This window comes from Bombina bombina, chromosome 4 (assembly GCF_027579735.1).
Source record: "Bombina bombina isolate aBomBom1 chromosome 4, aBomBom1.pri, whole genome shotgun sequence".
Classification (NCBI taxonomy): Eukaryota; Metazoa; Chordata; class Amphibia; order Anura; family Bombinatoridae; genus Bombina; species Bombina bombina.
The window spans coordinates 307,229,114-307,245,933 of record NC_069502.1 but is presented as its reverse complement, the minus strand read 5'-3'; the positions used below and the strand labels follow the sequence as shown (position 1 = coordinate 307,245,933).

The 16,820-nt window shown below is 39.2% G+C and overlaps 1 protein-coding gene across 1 annotated transcript in view; it reads left to right on the top strand.

The window, feature by feature from the left end:
* The window catches only part of DOCK10 (dedicator of cytokinesis 10), a 618,846-nt gene that overhangs the window by 282,749 nt on the left and 319,277 nt on the right, over positions 1 to 16,820 (top strand). Inside the window, 2 exon segments of the mRNA XM_053710021.1 lie at positions 393 to 475; positions 9,584 to 9,706. Of these exon segments, the coding sequence (XP_053565996.1) occupies positions 393 to 475; positions 9,584 to 9,706 (206 nt within the window).

The following is a 16,820-nucleotide window of genomic DNA, read 5'->3' as shown; positions in this document are numbered from 1 at the left end:
CTTAGGCTTAATTCCTTTCAGAAATAATTTATAGCAGTGTCCTGTCCATGAACACAAATGCATTAATGGGTCATGGGCTGAAAGCTTTGTGCTTGCTCTATCATCAAAACAATGCTTGCAGCTATTTCTGACCCAGTAAGAAGTTTTCCATCAACTCACAAATGACGTAAACATAACAGTCAAATCACTCATTTTAATAGAAAGCAATAGTGCATGTAGAGGAAAATAAATACTTGCTAGGTCAAATGATGTATTTGGTTTAAAAACCGACAGATCTATTTCATTTTTAGATTTATTAATAACCTAAATCCACAGAAGAACCTGTCTATGTTGAAATGCATGATATTTGTTTTCTGTTATATTATGATTCTAAATAAAATGCTTACTTTTAGTCAGCCCAGAAAGTATTGAAATCAACCAAACAGTTTTGCAGTAAACTGGGGAGATACCGTATGCCTTTTGCATGGTCAGTAAGGTAAGTTAAATGTAGTTAACTGTGTTATCATATTTAACATAAATAATATTGATATTAACTGTAGTAGTATATGGTAACAAGTATTAGCTACTATATATATGGTGAAAGTGATCTTATGGGAATACTTTTTCATCTGTTTAAGGCTAAGATGTATACACACACAAATACATACTTGTACACATAGATGGAAAAGGACTGAACATGCCACTAGTCAGTCTAGGTGCTCACCAACAATCACAGACAGCTGCATTTACTTTCAGTCATTCAGAGATTTAACTCCAGACAAGCTGGGGGCAAAGCCCATAGGAAAAATTACATAAAAAACACTCTACATAGAAAGCCACTCACTTGCATGCACACAGCTAGATTAAAAGCACAATGGAAGAGTTATTTACAGCATTTGGCCAAATGGTGAAAGGTCTAGGACAGTGTCCTTATCATGTCAACCAAACAAACTGAGATACAAATAAAGGTGACACACACACATACAGTAGAGAGAAGCTAACACTTACTGGATTTACAATACAAATTCTTATTATGGTGTTTTAAACAATTCACCTCTTCCTTGCTTAAATTCAACAAAAACCACAATAAATATTTCTTTGTATTTTTTTCTATAACTCTTCATAGACTGAAAAAAGGTGTCAATTCCCCTTAAATTTCACAATAAAGATTTATTTATATCTTTTGTATAAATGTCTTGGTATGTTGGTATACTATTTTGATGTTTTTGTATTAAGATAGCAATGTTGCGTGGATCAGTAACTTTTTACACCCGGGTTGTAAACTATACTTATATTTTTCCACCTAGTTGTATGTGTTTTATTTGTTAGGTAAATCAGTTTTTTGTGTATGTTATAAATTGAAGATTTGCCATGCACTCCTCCCCATCCAGTGCTGATATATATATATATATATATATATATATATATATATATATATATATATATATATATATAGTATATACTGTATATATATGCAAACACAAAACACAGGAAATATGTACACACAAAAAACTAAAGAAAACACAATTTCTCTTGTTAAGTGTATCCAGTCCACGGATCATCCATTACTTATGGGATATTAACTCCTCCCCAACAGGAAGTGCAAGAGGATTCACCCAGCAGAGCTGCTATATAGCTCCTCCCCTAACTGCCATTACCAGTCATTCTCTTGCACCCAACGAATAGATAGGATGTGTGAGAGGACTGTGGTGATTATACTTAGTTTCATACCTTCAATCAAAAGTTTGTTATTTTATAATAGCACCGGAGTGTGTTATTCCTTCTCTGGTAGAATTTGAAGAAGAATCTACCTGAGTTTTTCTATGATTTTAGCCGGAGTAGTTAAGATCATATTGCTGTTTCTCGGCCATCTGAGGAGAGGTAAACTTCAGATCAGGGGACAGCGGGCAGATTAATCTGCAAAGAGGTATGTAGCAGCTTATTATTTTCTGACAATGGAATTGATGAGAAAATTCTGCCATACCGATATAATGTAAACTCAGCCTTAAATGCAGTAGCAGCAACTGGTATCAGGCTGTCATGTATGTATATTTTACACTTCAGTATTCTGGGGAATGGCACTTCACTGGAATTATACTGTATGCATAAAACTTTAGCCTAATTTGCAGGGACTAGCAACAGGCTTTTTAATAACACTCAATTTATTAATGTTAAACGTTTTTTGCTGGCATGTAAAATCGTTTAATTTTCTGAGGTACTGGGTGAAAAAATGTTTTGGGCACTATTTTTTTCCACTTGGCAGTCGTTTTATTTAATTTATGACAGTTTACTGATCTCTCTCACTGTTATGTGTGAGGGGGAGGGGCCTTTTTTGGCGCTTTTGCTACGCATCAAAAAATTCAGTCAGAAGTTTATTGTCTTCCCTGCATGATCCGGTTCATCTCTACAGAACTCAGGGGTCTTCAAAACTTGTTTTGAGGGAGGTAATCACTCACAGCAGAGCTGTGAGATTGTAGTTGACTGTGATAAAAAAAACGTTTATTTCTGTATTTTTTTTTTTTCTGCTATCAGGGTTAGTTATCCTTTGCTAATGGGAGCAATCCTTTGCTAAAATTGTGTTTTTTACAAAGATTTGATGCTATAACTTTTCAGTTTATTAATTTTCAACTGTCATAACTTTTTCTGTGCTTCTTATAGGCACAGTACGTTTTCATATTATAGTAAATTACTTGAAAAGTATTTCCAAGTTGCTAGTTTATTTGCTAGTGTGTTAAACATGTCTGATTCAGAGGAAGATATCTGTGCTATATGTGCTAAAGCCAAAGTGGAGCCCAATAGAAATTTATGTACTAACTGTATTGATGCTACTTTAAATAAAAGTCAATCTGTAAAAATTGAACATATTTCACCAAACAACGAGGGGAGAGTTATGCCGACTAACTCGCCTCACGTGTCAGTACCTGCATCTCCCGCTCGGGAGGTGCGTGATATTGTAGCGCCGAGTACATCTGGGCGGCCATTACAAATCACATTACAGGATATGGCTACTGTTATGACTGAAGTTTTGGCTAAATTACCAGAACTAAGAGGTAAGCGTGATCACTCTGGGGTGAGAACAGAGTGCGCTGATAATATTAGGGCCATGTCAGTCACTGCGTCACAATTTGCAGAACATGAGGACGGAGAGCTTCATTCTGCGGGTGACGGTTCTGATCCAAACAAACTGGATTCAGATATTTCAAATTTTAAATTTAAGCTGGAAAACCTCCGTGTATTACTAGGGGAGGTGTTAGCGGCTCTGAATGATTGTAACACAGTTGCAATACCAGAGAAAATGTGTAGGTTGGATAAATATTTTGCGGTACCGGCGAGTACTGACGTTTTTCCTATACCTAAGAGACTTACTGAAATTGTTACTAAGGAGTGGGATAGACCCGGTGTGCCGTTCTCACCCCCTCCGATATTTAGAAAGATGTTTCCAATAGACGCCACCACACGGGACTTATGGCAAACGGTCCCTAAGGTGGAGGGAGCAGTTTCTACTTTAGCTAAGCGTACCACTATCCCGGTGGAGGATAGCTGTGCCTTTTCAGATCCAATGGATAAAAAGTTAGAGGGTTACCTTAAGAAAATGTTTGTTCAACAAGGTTTTATATTGCAACCTCTTGCATGCATTGCGCCTGTCACGGCTGCAGCAGCATTTTGGTTTGAGTCTCTGGAAGAGACACTTGAATCAGCTCCATTAGATGAGATTACACACAAGCTTAAAGCCCTTAAGTTAGCTAACTCATTTATTTCAGATGCCGTAGTACATTTAACTAAACTTACGGCTAAGAATTCCGGATTCGCCATTCAGGCACGCAGAGCACTGTGGCTAAAATCCTGGTCAGCTGACGTTACTTCTAAATCTAAATTGCTTAATATACCTTTCAAAGGGCAGACCTTATTCGGGCCCGGGTTGAAAGAAATTATCGCTGACATTACAGGAGGTAAAGGCCATGCCCTGCCTCAAGACAGAGCCAAACCTAAGGCTAGACAGTCTAATTTTCGTTCCTTTCGTAATTTCAAAGCAGGAGCAGCACCAACTTCCTCTGCACCAAAACAGGAAGGAGCTGTTGCTCGCTACAGACAAGGCTGGAGACCTAACCAGTCCTGGAACAAGGGCAAGCAGGCCAGGAAACCTGCTGCTGCCCCTAAGACAGCATGAATCGAGGGCCCCCGATCCGGGAACGGATCTAGTGGGGGGCAGACTTTCTCTCTTCGCCCAGGCTTGGGCAAGAGATGTCCAGGATGTCCAGGGCGTTAGAGATCATATCTCAGGAATTCCTTCTAGACTTCAAATTCTCTCCCCCAAGAGGGAGATTTCATCTGTCAAGGTTGTCAACAAACCAAATAAAGAAAGAGGCGTTTCTACGCTGCGTACAAGATCTTTTATTAATGGGAGTGATCCACCCGGTTCCGCGGTCGGAACAAGGACAAGGGTTTTACTCAAATCTGTTTGTGGTTCCCAAAAAAGAGGGAACTTTCAGGCCAATCTTGGATTTAAAGATCCTAAACAAATTCCTAAGAGTTCCATCGTTCAAAATGGAAACTATTCGGACAATTTTACCCATGATCCAAAAGGGTCAGTACATGACCACAGTGGATTTAAAGGATGCTTACCTTCACATACCGATTCACAAAGATCATTACCGGTATCTAAGGTTTGCCTTTCTAGACAGGCATTACCAGTTTGTAGCTCTTCCATTCGGATTGGCTACGGCTCCGAGAATCTTCACAAAGGTTCTGGGTGCTCTTCTGGCGGTACTAAGACCGCGAGGAATTGCGGTAGCTCCGTACCTAGACGACATTCTGATACAAGCTTCAAGCTTTCAAACTGCCAAGTCTCATACAGAGTTAGTACTGGCATTTCTAAGGTCGCATGGATGGAAGGTGAACGAAAAGAAGAGTTCTCTCTTTCCACTCACAAGAGTTCCCTTCTTGGGGACTCTTATAGATTCTGTAGAAATGAAGATTTACCTGACAGAAGACAGGTTAACAAAGCTTCAAAATGCATGCCGTGTCCTTCATTCCATTCAACACCCGTCAGTAGCTCAATGCATGGAGGTGATCGGCTTAATGGTAGCAGCAATGGACATAGTACCCTTTGCACGCCTACATCTCAGACCGCTGCAATTGTGCATGCTAAGTCAGTTGAATGGGGATTACTCAGACTTGTCCCCTACTCTGAATCTGGATCAAGAGACCAGAAATTCTCTTCTATGGTGGCTTTCTCGGCCACATCTGTCCAGGGGGATGCCATTCAGCAGGCCGGACTGGACAATTGTAACAACAGACGCCAGCCTACTAGGTTGGGGCGCAGTCTGGAATTCTCTGAAGGCTCAGGGACAATGGAATCAGGAGGAGAGTCTCCTACCAATAAACATTCTGGAATTGAGAGCATTTCTCAATGCCCTTCTGGCTTGGCCCCAGTTAACAACTCGGGGGTTCATCAGGTTTCAGTCGGACAACATCACGACTGTAGCTTACATCAACCATCAGGGAGGGACAAGAAGCTCCCTAGCAATGATGGAAGTATCAAAGATAATTCGCTGGGCAGAGTCTCACTCTTGCCACCTGTCAGCAATCCACATCCTGGGAGTGGAGAACTGGGAGGCGGATTTCTTAAGTCGTCAGACTTTTCATCCGGGGGAGTGGGAACTTCATCCGGAGGTCTTTGCCCAAATACTTCGACGTTGGGGCAAACCAGAGATAGATCTCATGGTGTCTCGACAGAACGCCAAGCTTCCTCGTTACGGGTCCAGATCCAGGGATCCGGGAGCAGTTCTGATAGATGCTTTGACAGCACCTTGGACCTTCGGGATGGCTTATGTGTTTCCACCCTTCCCGATGCTTCCTCGATTGATTGCCAGAATCAAACAGGAGAGAGCATCAGTGATTCTAATAGCGCCTGCATGGCCACGCAGGACTTGGTATGCAGATCTAGTGGACATGTCATCCTGTCCACCTTGGTCGCTACCTCTGAAACAGGACCTTCTGATCCAGGGTCCCTTCAAACATCAAAATCTAATTTCTCTGAAGCTGACTACTTTGAAATTGAACGCTTGATTTTATCAAAACGTGGTTTTTCTGAGTCAGTTATTGATACCTTAATACAGGCTAGGAAGCCTGTTACCAGAAAGATTTACCATAAGATATGGTGCAAATACTTATATTGGTGCGAATCCAAGAGTTACTCATGGAGTAAGGTTAGGATTACGAGGATATTGTCTTTTCTACAAGAAGGTTTAGAAAAGGGTTTATCCGCTAGTTCCTTAAAGGGACAGATTTCAGCTCTGTCCATTCTTTTACACAAACGTCTGTCAGAAGTTCCGGACGTTCAAGCTTTTTGTCAGGCTTTAGCTAGGATCAAGCCTGTGTTTAAAACTGTTGCTCCACCATGGAGTTTGAACTTAGTTCTTAATGTTTTACAGGGGGTTCCGTTTGAACCCCTTCATTCCATTGATATCAAGTTGTTATCTTGGAAAGTTCTGTTTTTAATGGCGATTTCCTCGGCTCGAAGAGTCTCTGAGTTATCTGCCTTACATTGTGATTCTCCTTATCTGATTTTTCATTCAGACAAGGTAGTTCTGCGTACTAAACCTATGTTCCTACCTAAGGTGGTCACTAACAGGAATATCAATCAAGAGATTGTGGTTCCATCTTTGTGTCCTAATCCTTCTTCGAAAAAGGAACGTCTGCTACACAATCTAGATGTAGTCCGTGCCCTGAAATTTTATCTACAGGCAACTAAGGATTTTCGACAAACGTCTTCCCTGTTTGTCGTTTATTCTGGTCAGAGGAGAGGTCAAAAAGCTTCGGCTACCTCTCTCTCCTTTTGGCTTCGTAGCATAATACGGTTAGCCTATGAGACTGCTGGACAGCAGCCTCCTGAAAGAATTACAGCACATTCTACTAGAGCTGTGGCTTCCACTTGGGCCTTTAAGAATGAGGCTTCTGTTGAACAGATTTGCAAGGCTGCAACTTGGTCTTCTCTTCATACTTTTTCCAAATTTTACAAATTTGACACTTTTGCTTCTTCGGAGGCTGTTTTTGGGAGAAAGGTTCTTCAGGCAGTGGTTCCTTCCGTATAAAGAGCCTGCCTGTCCCTCCCGTCATCCGTGTACTTTAGCTTTGGTATTGGTATCCCATAAGTAATGGATGATCCGTGGACTGGATACACTTAACAAGAGAAAACATAATTTATGCTTACCTGATAAATTTATTTCTCTTGTAGTGTATCCAGTCCACGGCCCGCCCTGTCACTTTAAGGCAGGTAATTTTTCCATTAAACTACAGTCACCACTGCACCCTATGGTTTTCCTTTCTCTGCATGTTTTCGGTCGAATGACTGGTAATGGCAGTTAGGGGAGGAGCTATATAGCAGCTCTGCTGGGTGAATCCTCTTGCACTTCCTGTTGGGGAGGAGTTAATATCCCATAAGTAATGGATGATCCATGGACTGGATACACTACAAGAGAAATAAATTTATCAGGTAAGCATAAATTATGCTTTTCAGAACAAAATGGCTTTTTCAGGCAAAAGTCAGTATTTAGTGTGACCTCCCTTGGTACTAAGCACATCTTAAACTCTTTTGGGGAGACTGTACTGAAGTTTTCTGAAGTACATTTCTGGTAAATTATACCAGGTTTCTTTCCACACTTCCCCGAGTTCTTCTTTAGACTTAGGTTGTCTTTTATTTCTTTCTCTATCCAGGTGATCCCATACTGCTTCTATAATATTCAGGTCTGGACTTTGTGCAGGCCAGTCCATGACTGTCAGTGTTTTATCAGCTGTTTTTCTCTCATATATGATTTTACTGCATTGGCAGTGTGCTTGGGATCATTATTATGCTGAAAAATAAAACTGTTCCCAATCAGGCACTTTCCAGAAGGAATGGGATGATGAATTAAAACCTGTCTGTGCTTTTCAGCATTCACGATCCCATCAATTTGGACAATATCACTAACACCACTGGTAGAAATGCAGCCCCAAACCAGGACAGATTCTCCACCATGTTTCTCACAAGGCCGCAAGCACTCATTCTTCCATCTCTCTGCAACTCTTTTTCTCACATATTGTTGATGATTGGACCCAAAAATGTCAAACTTGGATTGGTCACTCCATAATACTCTTTCCACTGATTTTCATTCCAATCTTTGTGAGCTTTAGGAAATCTTAGCCTTTTCATTCTGTTCCCCTTCCGAAAAAGTGGTTTCTTGGCTGCTAAAGACCATTCCTGATCAAGCTTCTTCGGACTGTAGAAGGGTCCACTTGACATCCCGATAAAGCTGCCAGATGCTGAGCCGGTTCCTTGCTGGATGTCTTCTAGTCTCTCAAAGAAGAAACCCTGAGAAACTTCTCATTAGATTTTGAAAGTTTTCTTGGCCTTCCAGTCCTTTTTTTTGTCCTTGACCTCTCCTGATTTCTTTATAACATCTTGAATACCACATCTTGAGTATCAAGTTTGTTTGCTGATTTCCCTTTGAGGGTGGCCTTGCTGATGCAAAAGTATGATTTTATTTCTGTCAAATTCTGTGATCCTTGGCATTTTGAATAGAATGATTGAAAGTTGGTCTTATTAGCAAGACTTCAGTGAATTAAGCTCATATCACATGGGTATGTAATGCTCAAGCATGTCTTGCACAAACCTGGTGTAATAGACCTTTTTGACAGCAGTAATTTTGACATGAAATAGTAGGACAGATACAGGTGTTAGAAATTACATTTATTAGGGTTCCATTCCATTTATTTTTACGAGAGCCAGGTCAATGCTATTGCTTAAGTGTTAGGGGAGGTCACACTAAATACTTGCCACTTTAGCTTATAGAAGCTGTTTTTTTCTGGGGGGGTTTCAGTTTTTTAATACTGCATACAAATATCCTGAATTTTCTGGTTGTTTTCTAATAAAGAGACTGAGAAATAATTATATATGGTCATTATACCATTGCTAAAATAACAAATATAATGGTGGCCTTAGACTTTTGCACAGTACTGTGTGTATATATATATATGTATATATATATATATATATATATATATATATCTTACGGGTAAAGTAAGATATCCGAGTAATCCTAGGATTACCCGGGTAAAACTGACATTACCCAAGCTGCTTTGAGTAAAGCCTGATATACTGTAATTCCCCGATCTACACTATTTTTTTGCCTTTGCGGGGGGAGTTCAAGGAAGGTGCCTCGTCGGTCCTTTGGCATCCACCCCAAGTGAACCTTTGATAAATTAGGTTTACAAGGTGGGCTTTGCCCCGCTTCAACCCCACCAGGTGGAGGCAAAAAAAGATAGTGAAGATGGGGGAATTACAGTGCATCATATATATGTTTGATGCAGTGACTTGATAAAGCGCAGGCACTCTGAGGCGATTTATGATCTTACATCAGGCTTTACCACAGCCACTTGGGGAATGTCCATTTTACCCGGGTAATCCTAGGATTACCCAATATTTGACTTTCCCCATAACATATATATATATATATATATATATATATATATATATATTATTTTTTCTTTTTAAGCTAATAAGAAAACTAACAAACCAAGCTAATATTATGTCATGTTTACAACCTAGCTTCTGTTTTTCCTTTAGGCCAATATTTAAAGATAATAATGGGACCATTGATCGAGAGTCCAGGTTTTCCCCTTTGTTCAGGCAAGAAAGTAACAAGATCTCAACAGAAGACCTGATTAAACTGCTGTCAGAATACAGAAGGTTCGATAAAGTAGTATGTCACTCTCAGCTTGTATGAATTATTAAGTGGACTTTTTCATTGTAAGCATGAGAGAGTGGTGTAGATTTACATTTTAACAGATGCTTTTGATTACTTGGCAAAATTTGCTATTTTTATCCATTGGTTTATTTTAAAAGAAAAAAGTATTCTAAACCTACATCTACCTAAGATATTGGATCACTGTAACTTTTTAGATAGACATTATTTATAAAGTATTACAGCATATTATTTTCCTATTTCCATTGGTGAACAGTAGCCAGGTCATACAAAATCTTCATTAATGCTTTTCAGCTAGAATGATACATACCTGAGGCATTAAGGAAGTACTAAGTCATAAAACATATGCATGAAACAATGCTTAAAGGGACATAAACCCCCCCAAAAAAATTTCATGAGTCAGATAGAACAAACACCTTTCTAATTTACTCCAATTATCATATGTATATGGGCAGGTAAATGGAAAATGAGATTTAATACTGGAAAATGCAAGGTTCTGCATTTTGGAAGTAAAAATAAACAGGCAATCTATTATTTTAATGGGACTAGACTTAGCCAAACAGAGGAGGAAAGGGATTTGGGAGCAGTAATAGGTAACAAGCTAAAGATTGGTGCACAATGCAGGGCAACAGCTTCTAATGCTAATAAGATACTAGCATGTATGAAAAGAACCATAAGCTATGAGGAGAGGCTAGCCAAACTGGGTCTGTTTTCTCTAGAAAAAAAAGGCACTTGAGAGATGACATGATTACTTTATATAAATATATTCAAGGACCATATACAGAGAAGGCAGAAACTCTATTTATTCCAAGAAAATTGTTTGTGACAAGAGGTCACAATTTAAGGCTGGAGGAAAGGAGATTTTTCACTGTAAGAGCAATAAAATTGTGGAACTCATTACCAAAGGAGGTAGTAAATGCCAATACGTTAGATACATTTAAAAATGGTTTGGATACATTTCTTACTATAAACAGAATTCAGGGATATGATTGCTTGTGTTAAATGGGTCACATTTTAATGAGATTCATTTAAGCTCAACTGGAGCTTTTTTGTAAGTATATTAGATTTGTAGAGGTTGAACTTGATGGACTTCAGTCTTTTTTTCAACCTCATCTACTGTGTTACTATGTTCTTCGTTTTTCTTGTTATTTTTTGTTGAAAAGCAGGGATGTAAGCTCAGGAATGTGCACGTGTCTGCAGCACTATATGGCAAAAGTTTTCCAACAATGTTATACATAAGCAAGAGCACTAAATGGAAGCACTATTTCCTGTCATGTAGTGCTCCAGACATGTGCACGCTAGTTGTATAGAGTTCTATTGAACAAAGGATAACCTGAGAACGAAGAAAATTTGTTAATAGAAGTAAATTGGAAGGTTTTTTAAAATTGTATTATCTATCTGAATAGAACTTTAAAGGGACAAGCACAATTTTAGAGGATTTTTTACAGCTAAAAAGTGGGCGAAGTAAAAACAAACACATTTTGAATGTGTATTGCATGTGAATTTTGCTTTATTTTTCATAAAATTCATTGGTCATTTCTTATAAAAAAACATTATTTTGCTATCAGTTTTAGTATACTAATTTGGTACATAGTATCTCCAACACACTTTGCTTCATTTTTGTGGAGAAGATGACCCAACTGCATGGATAGAATTATAACATAGGATAGAGTGTTTGACAGAGCCAGTAACACAACTGATCACACTGATTATGACGTTAGCATATTAAGCCATTAGAGCAATCACTTATTATTTTGTGCTAGTTAGTACAACTAAAGGGACATAAGTGCTATTTGAAATACAATTTAGTAAAAACAAACAAAAAAAACAATTTAGTTGTGTTATGCGTCAAAGTTATTTGTTACAAAGTGAATACATTGTATGTACATGCAACCTACTGCCGATACTTTTTATTTGCTGTGCCAGTGCCATGTGAGTTGCCACTGCTGGCATTCAAACTGTATGCTGGTGATGCTTCACATAGTCTAGATTTTTCTTTAGTAAAGATAACTTTTAGCAGAAATGTTTTGGAAACGTGTATCTCAATAATTATTTTAAAGGGACAGTAAAGTCTAAATTAAATGTTCTGAATTCAGATTGAACATGCAGTTTCAAACAACTTTCCAATTTACTGACATTATATATTGTGTTTTGTTTTCTTGCTATTCTTTGTTGAAGAGTATACCTAGATAGGCTAATAGGAGCTTAGGAGTGTGCTTGTGTCATTAACAATCTGGCAGCAGTGTTTGCTACTATGTACAGCATTGCTATAAACCTTAGGAGCATGCATGTGTCTTTAACAATCTATGGCAGAAGTATTTACAACTATAACATTGCTAATAGTGATGTCGCGAACCAAAAATTTTGCGTTCGCGAACAGCGAACACAAACTTCCACAAAAGTTCGCAAACGGGCGAACCGGGCGAACCGCCATTGACTTCAATAGGCAGGCGAATTTTAAAACCCACAGGGACTCTTTCTGGCCACAAAAGTGATGGAAAAGTTGTTTCAAGGGGACTAACACCTGGACTGTGGTATGCTGGAGGGGGATCCATGGCAAAACTCCCATGGAAAATTACATAGTTGATGCAGAGTCTGTTTTTAATCCATAAAGGGCATAAATCACCTAAAATTCCTAAATTGTTTGGAATAACGTGCTTTAAAACATCAGGTATGATGTTGTATCGTTCAGGTAGTGTAAGGGTTACGCCCGCTTGACAGTGACAGACCAAACTCCCCGTTTAACGCACCGCAAACAACCGCAAACAGTCCATTTGCACAACCGCAAACTCCCCAAACTACTGTTACAACAGATATGAGTGGTGGCACTAGTTGGCAAGTGGGCCTGGCACACACGCTGGCAGGCAGGCAACTGCTATTAGATTACACTAGCAGACTGATGTTTCACAGTCAAAAAGTTGTTTTTTTTTAAATTTATACTACTGTTACAATAGATATGAGTGGTGGCACTAGTTGGCAAGTGGGCCTGGCACACACGCTGGCAGGCAGGCAACTGCTATTAGATTACACTAGCAGACTGATGTTTCACAGTCAAAAAAGTTGTTTTTTTTTTAAATTTACACTACTGTTACAACAGATATGAGTGGTGGCACTAGTTGGCAAGTGGGCCTGGCACACACGCTGGCAGGCAGGCAACTGCAATTAGATTACACTAGCAGACTGATGTTTCACAGTCAAATTTTTTTTTTTTTAAATTTACACTACCGTTACAACAGATATAAGTGGTGGCACTAGTTGGCAAGTGGGCCTGGCACACACGCTGGCAGACAGGCAACTGCAATTAGATTACACTAGCAGACTGATGTTTCACAGTCAAATTTTTTTTTTTTTAAATTTACACTACCGTTACAACAGATATGAGTGGTGGCACTAGTTGGCAAGTGGGCCTGGCACACACGCTGGCAGGCAGGCAACTGCTTATAGATTACACTAGCAGACTGATGTTTCACAGTCAAAAAAGTTTTTTTTTACAAAATTTACACTACTGTTACAGCAGATATGAGTGGTGGCACTTAGCAAGTGGGCCTGGCACACACGCTGGCAGGCAGGGAACTGCAATTAGATTACACTAGCAGACTGATGTTTCACAGTCAAAAAAGTGTTTTTTTTTTAATTTACACTACTGTTACAACAGATATGAGTGGTGGCACTAGTTGGCAAGTGGGCCTGGCACACACGCTGGCAGGCAGGCAACTGCAATTAGATTACACTAGCAGACTGATGTTTCACAGTCAAAATTACACAGGCAAAAAAAAAAAAAAAAGATGTTATATCCCTAAAAAGGGCTTTTTGGGGTGCTGTCCTTACAGCAGAGATCAGATGAGTCCTTCAGGACTGTAGTGGACACTGAATACACTAGCCTAGCTATCAATTTCCCTATAAAATCAGCAGCAGCTACACTATCCCTCCTCTCACTAAGAATGCAGGATCAGAATGAATCTAAAATGGCTGCTGTCCAGGAGCTGGGAGGGTCTGGGAGGGAGTGTCTGCTGCTGATTGGCTGAAATGTGTCTGCAGACTGTGAGATACAGGGTCAAAGTTTACTCAATGATGACGAATAGGGGGCAGATCGAACATCGCATATGTTCGCTCGCCGCGGCGAACGCGAACAAGCTATGTTCGCCGGGAACTATTCGCCGGCGAACTATTCACGACATCACTAACTGCTAACACTGTTGCCAACACTGCTGCCAAATGACTAAAGATATGTACGCGCTCCTGAGCTCACCTAGGATTATTCTTTAACAAAGGATACCAAGATAAATAAGCACATTTGATAATGGAAGAGAACTGGAAAGTTGTTTAAAACTGCATGCTCTATCCAATCCATTTAACTTTAATTTTGACTTTACTGACCCTTTAAGTTATACTGCAGATGTACTACTGTGTGTTTTAAATCACATTTGTGTTAGAAAATGCACCTAATGCATTGTATGAAAATGTATTAATATTTTCATAGAACACATAGGGCCAGAGTGGAGCGATATTTATTGATTTCGCTCCCGCTCTAACTGTGCTAGAACAAAACTTTTTGCACGCTTCAGGTTGTGCTCGAATTACAAGTTGAAAGTAAAAAAATGATTGCTCGTGCACTAATCCGATGCATGCAAATAGCCAAAGTTAGAATATTGCGTGTGTGTGATAACCTATTGCCCCAAAGAAGTCAATGGAGCAAAAAAGTGGAAAAAAACTAACACCCCACTCTCAGGCTAACCCGAACGCATATTCTTAAATGCACTAACCCGACATATATATATATATATATATATATATATATATATATATATATATATGAATATTTCACATTCCAATGATCTTCACATAGATGATTATGTTCTATTTATTCTTAAATACATATTTCTACATATATCTAATGGTATTTGGTGCAATATATATCTATACCTATATATCTATATGATTATATATAGGGATATCTATTTATAAATACATAGAACATCTTACCCTATGTGCAGAACCTTTGTATGTGAAATATTTACAGTAAATACACAGTATAACACCTTATTAAATATGAATATTGCATTAATATACTTTTTCATGTTTTCATCTACTTGACAGCAAAGGGCATCACTGCACATCTCTCTCTCTCTCTCTCTCTCTCTATATATATATATATATATATATATATATATATATATATATATATACACTCACCGGCCACTTTATTAGGTACACCTGTTCAAATGCTTGGTAACACAAATTGCTAATCAGTCAATCACATGGCAGCAATTCAATGCATTTAGGCATTTAGACGTGATGAAGACAACTTGCTGAAGTTCAAACCAAGCATCAGAATGGGGAAGAAAGGGGATTTAAGTGACTTTTAACGTGGCATGGTTGTTGCTGCCAGATGGGCTGGTCTGAGTATTTCAAAAACTGCTGATCTACAGGGATTTTCATGCACAACCATCTCTAGGGTTTACAGAGAATGGTCAGAAAAAGATAAAATATCCATTGAGTGGCAGTTGTGTGGACGAAAATGCCTTGTTGATGTCAGAGGTCAGAGGAGAATGGGTAGAGTGGTTCGAGATGATAGAAATGCAACAGTAACTCAAATAACCACTCGTTACAACCAAGGTATGCAGAATACCATCTCTGAAGGCACAACACATCGAACCTTGAGGTAGATGGGCTACAGCAGCAGAGGACCACACTGGGTGCCACTCCTGTCAGCTAAGAACAGGATATTGAGGCTACAATTCTCACAGACTCACCAAAATTGGACAATAGAAGATTGGAAAAAACGTTGCCTGGTCTGATGAGTCTCGATTTCAGCTGTGACATTCAGATGGTAGGGTCAGAATTTGGCATAAACAACATGCCTTGTATCAACGGTTTAGGCTAGTGGTGGTGGTGTAATGGTGTGGGGGATATTTTCTTGGCACACTTTGGGCCCCTTAGTAACAATTGAGAATCATTTAAACGCCACGGCCTACCTGAGTATTGTTGCTGACCATGTCCATCCCTTTATGACTACAGTGTACCCATCTTCTGATGGTTACTTCCAGCAGGATAATGCACCATGTCACAAAGCTCAAATCATCTCAAACTGGTTTCACTGTACTCCAATGGCCTCCACAGTTACCAGATCTTAATCCAATAGAGCACCTTTGGGATGTGGTGGAATGGGAAATTTGCATCATGGGTGTGCAGCTGACAAATCTGCAACTGCGAGATGCTATCCTGTCAATATCGACAAAAAAATCTGAGGAATGTTTCCAACACTTTGTTGAATCTATGCCATGAAGAAATATGCACACACACATATACATCATTAGATGTGTGCATGTATGTTTATCTACAGTATGTTAAAGCCCTTTGTCTGCCTTTTTTTCTATTACCTGAGATATCAAATATTTGATCCTTTATAACAATTGTGTGCAATATTTTCTATGAATAACTTTTATTAGATGGTGTTATTATGAGTGTAACTGTACTTTTAATGTACTTTTAGCTCTGATGTCGCAGTAATCACTCTACCATAAATTGCGATTGATCTAAAGCGATCGTTTTTACTTTCAACTTGTAATAACAGCTGTAAGCCCGATGAGCGCAAACACCTGCATTTACTTTTAAGTTGTAATTCGAGCGTAATTTAATTTGCGCGCAAACGCGACAACCAGATATAGCTTGCGCTCCACTTGTAATCTGGCTCTTAGGGCCTAATGATTTAAAGCTCTCCTCTCTGGTGAGATTATCTGATAAGTTTTGTCTGTACTTTGAAGTCCCTTGATTTTTTTTTTTAAGGCATTTTCTCCAACATAGGTGTGTCCGGTCCACGGCGTCATCCTTACTTGTGGGATATTCTCTTCCCCAACAGGAAATGGCAAAGAGCCCAGCAAAGCTGGTCATATGATCCCTCCTAGGCTCCGCCTACCCCAGTCATTCTCTTTGCCGTTGCACAGGCAACATCTCCACGGAGATGGCTAAGAGTTTTTTGGTGTTTAAATGTAGTTTTTATTCTTCAATCAAGTGTTTGTTATTTTAAAATAGTGCTGGTATGTACTATTTACTCTGAAACAGAAAAGAGAAGAAGATTTCTGTTTGTAAGAGGAAGAT